Source organism: Hordeum vulgare, chromosome 7H (assembly GCF_904849725.1).
Source record: "Hordeum vulgare subsp. vulgare chromosome 7H, MorexV3_pseudomolecules_assembly, whole genome shotgun sequence".
NCBI lineage: Eukaryota > Viridiplantae > Streptophyta > Magnoliopsida > Poales > Poaceae > Hordeum > Hordeum vulgare.
The window spans coordinates 601,353,281-601,359,814 of NC_058524.1; the positions used below are offsets into that span (position 1 = coordinate 601,353,281).

General features: G+C 43.8%; 1 protein-coding gene across 1 annotated transcript; it reads right to left on the reverse strand.

The window, feature by feature from the left end:
• Window positions 1–4,256: 4,256 nt before the first annotated feature.
• On the reverse strand, window positions 4,257–4,931 carry LOC123413117 (ubiquitin-like). Its single transcript, XM_045106067.1, has 2 exons — window positions 4,802–4,931; window positions 4,257–4,718 (listed from the first exon to the last, which is right to left on the reverse strand). Exons 1-2 carry the CDS (start codon window positions 4,902–4,904, stop codon window positions 4,399–4,401), a joined length of 423 nt encoding a protein of 140 aa, XP_044962002.1. The 5' UTR covers window positions 4,905–4,931; the 3' UTR covers window positions 4,257–4,398.
• Between the last annotated feature and the right edge of the window lie 1,603 nt (window positions 4,932–6,534).

Here is a 6,534-nt window from a genome sequence, read left to right on the forward strand (position 1 = left end):
AAACAGAAAACCTATCAAGGGCAAACCTATACCTTGCACCTCGTCCTCTTGAGCTAGATGATGATGATCTTGACTTCCTCAAGATGGACCACCTTTCTTGATTGCGTTGGCTTGATGAGACTAGTTGATTGCTCCCCCATACTCACTATGGGTGAGCCACTCTTCAGCATATCTTCACAAGTCCATTGCCACCACAATGGACGCCAAGCTTCAAGCTGATATCTTCGTGCTGATCCACTTGAACTTGCACATCGCAATCTTGATGACGATCACAACTTGACGTCATACTTCATGGGTTGTATGAGATCTTCCCTTTGACGCAAGCCCATGGAAACACACCTAACCCCCAGATAGAACTCTCACGAAGACCATGGGTTAGTACACAAACACGTAATGGACAATGCTTACCATACCATGGGATCACTTGATCCCTCTCGGTACATCTTGTACGCTTTGTGTGTTGATCATCTTGATTTACTCTTTGTCTGAGATCTTGATCAACCATGTGTCTCTATGACCATTCTTTGGATAATACCTTGAATACCATCTTGGTCATCATATAAACTCTTTGAACCCAATAGATGGACTTCAAGAAGTGCCTATGGACAAATCCTATAAATGTAACTTAAGGCAACCATTAGTCCATAGGAATTGTCATCAATTACCAAAACCACATATGGAGATATGTGCTCTAAGAATCTCCCCCATTTTGGTAATTGATGACAACTACTTCAAGAGAGTTTATATAAGGAAATAAGCATAACCAACCGCACACATACAAAACAATAATGCATGCGTGCAAGATGTAAATGCTTACACAATAAAAGCAAACCCCTCTAAACATATCCAAAGTAAACTCTCTAAACTTCTCCCCCATTGGCATCGATTGCCAAAATGGATGAAAAGTTTAGAAAGCCAATATATTTGGTGGTCCTCCAAAAAGTGTGCACTTCTCAGCAAATGAGTGCAAAAAATACCCAAATACAATGATAAGTAGTTGGAGGAAAACAAACTATATTGAGGACCCAAAGATTGCAAATAAAAGAATCGTATGCCACAAGGACATACCAAAATAGAGGCAAGCAATCAAAAGATACCAGATGGAACAAACAATCATATGGTCCTTCAAACCACATGAATAAAAGATATTATGATAAAAGAAACAGAGTGTTTTATCAAAACTAGAGAAGCTTCCGATGATTTGTGCACTAATAAGAGATTTTTGTATATGATACAAGTGCACAAAATAGGATCGTTGCTCCCCCAAAATTAATAAAAACACACAACGGGTGCAAGAAGAAAGATGAGACAATAAGCAAATCTCTTGCACAAAACAAGTGGTTGAGCAACATGTAAAAGAAGAAACTTAAGATTATGCTCAACCAAAATAATGTGTGTGTGTCATGGCAAGGCACTTGAGAAGACTAAGATAAGGATGAACATTACTCATCAACATAGTCTTGATGAAATGAGACACAAAGTGCAAGACATATCATTCCCACACACACATACTAGAAAATGGGTTCACAAGCTTACTAATAAACAAAATAAGAACCAACGCTTGTGACAACCCATGTTGAAGATAGGAAATAAGAACCTTGTCAAGAGAGGAGGGATACCAGTCGAAATGGCAAAACCCTCATCCAGACAGGCATGAGGAAAAATAATCTTCATGGCCAAAGAGTGCATAAAGATGTAGGGAAATAAGACACGCACTCAAGACAAATCCTTTCACGAAGCCACCAAAAACTGAAAAAGGAAATGCAACGGTGGACGTAAAAGAAAAGAGGATATCAATTAGAGATGTAACTTCTCTCATGTGTAAAAATTTCTAAGTAGAAGACAATCATGATGATATATATCCACAAAGAAGAATGTACACACGAAATGGTTACAAGACCATGCAGATATGAAAATGCCAATGATATAGAGATGTGAGTCCTCTATGAATGAAGAACCGGCAAAAACTCCAACATCGAAAACATCATAGTAGATGCATATGGACTCCGTTTTCGATGAACTCGAGCTTGTCACGAAGATGACCATAAGCTCTAAAACTCACAAAGAGAAACACCAAACAAGAACCAAGAAGTATGATGCAAGGATGCAAATGGTTTGACCTCTCAACGAACGATACGATCAAGCTACTCACTTGAGAGCCCCCCTTGATAATACAGCAATCTATCCTAAACAGAAAACCTATCAAGGGCAAACCTATACCGTGCACCTCGTCCTCTTGAGCTAGATGATGATGATCTTGGCTTTCTCAAGATGGACCACCTTTCTTGATTGCGTTGGCTTGATGAAGACTAGTTGATTGCTCCCCCATACTCACTATGGGTGAGCCACTCTTCAGCATATCTTCACAAGTCCATTGCCACCACAATGGACGCCAAGCTTCAAGCATGATATCTTCGTGCTGATCCACTTGAACTTGCACATCGCAATCTTGATGACGATCACAACTTGACGTCATACTTCGTGGGTTGTATGAAATCTTCCCTTTGACGCAAGCCCATGGAAACACACCTAACCCCCACATAGAACTCTCACGAAGACCATGGGTTAGTACACAAACACGTAATGGACAATGCTTACCATACCATGGGATCACTTGATCCCTCTCGATACATCTTGTATGCTTTGTGTGTTGATCATCTTGTTTTACTCTTTGTCTGATATCTTGATCAACCATGTGTCTCTATGACCATTCTTTGGATAATACCTTGAATACCATCTTGGTCATCATATAAACTCCTTGAACCCAACAGATGGACTTCAAGAAGTGCCTATGGCTAAATCATCTTCACGCAGTCGCCTCCTCCCCACACAAATCTAGGGGTCCTCTGCATCTCGTCGGCGCCGGCGCCGGTCCACCTCGTCTCCAGTGGCTTAACGGTCATGACGGCGCGGTGGATCCCGGCCCTTGCCGGCAGGGGGCTTCGTTTTTAGACAGTTCTTCAAGTTTTGTTCTGGTTTTATGACTTGTTCAGCAAGACAAGACAGTGCCGGTTCCCTAAAGATTTAATAAGGTTCTTTCCGCCTAATCACCATCTTGATGGTGCGCCTATCATTGTCGGTGGGCATGTGAAGATGTGTCTTCTACGGTTTTGCTCAGATCTGATCATAGTTTGTCTATGTTAGTTCGTCTATCTTCGGGTTGAAATCTTCCGAACTACAGTACTCTTCAACGATGGCGGTACTTGTTCTAGTGCGTTGGTCCTATGGAATCTTAGCACGACAAATTTTTAATTGTCTACTACAACAAGTTTTGTCCGGCTCCGACGAGCAAGCGTCGACGAGGGTGTCACGCCTTTGGTCCGCTTCAGTGTCTGTATTCGTCGCTAGATGGTCTGTGGAGTTGGATGTAATTTTGTATTATTTCTGGTGTTCGTTGTATTACTATGATGAAAGATGAATAGATTGGAAATTTTCCCACCAAAAACAAACTAAGAGGGTTCTTGAATCAATGTCTAGGGCACCTGCCTTGCTATGCAACACAACGGATCACAGCGCCTTTTGGGTATAAAAGTTGGTTGATTTTTCTGTCATTGGACAGCCCATCGATCAAACCTTTCAAGCCCAACAAGCTGAGCAAAATTTGCAGCACTGAACTAACTAGTGTATTGATATTGCCCTTGTATGGAATAGACCACTCACTCCCTCCGACGATTGTAGGACTGGTTTTTTTCCTTTGTGTCATTGTTGTAGTTGGTCGACAGATTACGGTTATGGCGTTCAGAAAACACACAAACAAAATACAGTTTTTTTGCGACTAAATTATCCTCATTATAATTATAAAGAAATTGGCTATGGTTTAATACACGCGTCAAATCGATGCGGATTAGTACTTCAAAAAAATATCTTGTGATAGAAGGTGGTGTAATGCACTTGCGGCAGTCGGCAGATCATCTTCTTCTCCCTATACTTAGGGCGAGCTGCAGGAGGCTGGGGTCTACGATGTACTGGCCTCGGCTGTCGCCCCTAGTAGAAAACAGGGTTGGAAATTGCAAACCAGGACTAAAGATCTGTCTTCAAGGGCAACAAGCTGAGCAAAATATCTAGTACTGAATTACTGATATCCCCCTCTTAAAAATACACCCCTCGATGCCTCCGGCCATTGTAGGGCTGTTTGGGTTTTTTCCTTTGCGTCATTGTTGAAGTTGTTCGAGAGATTACTATTGTGGCATTCAGAACATAATTGCGTTTGGGTAATGAAAACAGACAAACAAAATACAGTTCTTTTGTGACTAAATTATACTGTACTTATTAATTATAAAAGGTCCAATACTTTAGACAAATAGTCTTGTCAACAAAAAAAAAGTCTTGCTATAGAACGTACTGTAATAAGCTAGCTAATATATATATGGAACGAAATCTATCTTGTGCTTTCTTTCTTCAGATCATGGTGGTCTTGTCGATGAACCTCTTCTTCTTCCTGAGCTCGTTGCTGTGGCCGCACTTCTTCTTGCGGCAGTTGCTGGAGCCGTGGGGGAGGCGCGCGTAGCACTTGCGGCAGATCATCTTCTTCTCCCTGTACTTGAGCGCGAGTTGCAGCAGGTTGGGGTCGAGGATGATGTACTGGCCCCGGCTGCCGCCCCGGAGACGGAGCACCAGGTGCAGCGTCGACTCTTTCTGGATGTTGTAGTCGGCCAGGGTGCGCCCGTCCTCCAGCTGCTTCCCGGCGAAGATCAGACGCTGCTGATCCGGAGGGATGCCTGAAAATCATTGATAACCAACAGTTTAGCTAGCATATACGTGAAGGCCAGCCGCCGGGGATGAGGTGGATGGTGGTACATACCTTCCTTGTCCTGGATTTTGGCCTTGACATTGTCGATGGTGTCGCTGCTCTCGACCTCGAGCGTGATTGTCTTCCCGGTGAGGGTCTTGACGAAGATCTGCATCTTTTCTTGGCCGATTGATCGACTGCTCCCTGGCTTGTTTGATCTGGTGGCACCGGCCGGCCTATATATATATAGCGAACAAGAAACGCGGCCGCTACGGAAGATGCCTGATGCGGACAGGAGTTCTTTTCTTCCACGACAGCCTACCTAAACCGACGTGGAGTAGTTTTGTCGAGGGAGAAAAGGAAACTGGCGGGGTACGTACTGTCTGGATTGAAGGAAAAACATAGGAAATGTAGGCTGCGTTCGGTTCATAGGAATTCTGCGGGGATTTTAGAGGAACACTGTTCATGTAGGAATTCTTCCCTTCCTCGTGTTCCAAAGGAAATATTTGCCTACAGTGCCAAACCCTCTGGATTTTAAACATCCAATATACTTTCAGTGATCAATATACTTTGTAATAAAACTCTTAAAATCAGGCGGCTGATTTCTCTAACGCCCCATCGTTAGATTGTCCAATCATGAATTCTTTGGGCGCCCGATTCTCTCTGCATCGTTCCTTTTCTGGTCTATATAGCTTGATTCCTTTGCGTGCATATGTGGCCCTGCAGGCCTGTTGCAGACCTTTTGCACGTACATATTCCCATGTGCCTTACAGCTATTGGTTCCTTTACATACGTGTGTTTCAGTCTTCACCGTTCTACATCCAGTGTAATTGCTGCCATGCACTCGCTAAATAAATAGTTGTTGGAAAGGAAAGTTGATAGCGCAAACGCTATAACGAGGGTAACCCTACTCATGCACACCACACTATAAGAAACGGCCGGCTATAAAAGCCACGCGCATGGTGCTGCGACGCCTGTCAGTGCTACTGCAAAGTCTGACACACAATGTTGCAAGCGGGGCGGACAATATTTTTTTGGTGTACGCTATGTGTCGTCCGGCTGATGCACGGATGCCTTCAAAGCTGTTAGATTCCGCGTGCGACATTCGATCAATCTAGCCGTGTTAGCCATTTAGTTGTGCTCACAGTTTGTAGTATGACTCATATTGTACTCGTTATTTGCAACATAACACATGTTGTGTTCGGGAAGTTTGCAACTGGGCATGCACTGCACACACTAATCACCACAGAACATTGCCAAAGGTGTGGCCACCACAACATGTCCCACGCCATGGTCACAACATGTCTCAAGTTACGGTCGCTGCTCCACAACCATCATTGTTGCAGCCGTCGCAACATGTCCCATGTTGCAGTCACAACATCACCCGAACTATAAAACCTTCGAGCACAACATGGGCCATGTTGCAAACCCCACGAGTATGACATGCGTGACTCATATTGCCGGCCAGAACTCCTACATACTGAACACACAACATTGCAAGGTCGGATCGAAACATAGACACGTTACAATTAAAACATGAACGGTTGAAAATGGTTCAACGGAGCGCAACACAACTCGTGTTGCAAATCCCCAAGCGCGACAAAACCCATCGTGCGAATGAGTTGGGCACGGCTGATGCGGGGAGAGAACAGACGATTGTCATGCTGACCATCCAACACCTACTGAGGTCGTCGAAGCAATCGGATTATCACTCGACCAACACATAGGGTTGTCATTCAATGGAGCCACCGACATCCACCTGATCCCTCTTAGTGAGCGCCTTTGCAACAAGCTTTGTGTTGCGT

Excerpts from the sequence above, each read along its gene's own strand:
- LOC123413117 (XM_045106067.1), bottom strand. The coding sequence starts at position 4,904 with ATGCAGATCTTCGTCAAGACCCTCACCGGGAAGACAATCACGCTCGAG. Across the intron at positions 4,719-4,801 it reads CAAAATCCAGGACAAGGAAG|GCATCCCTCCGGATCAGCAG; the intron begins GTATGTACCACC and ends AATGATTTTCAG.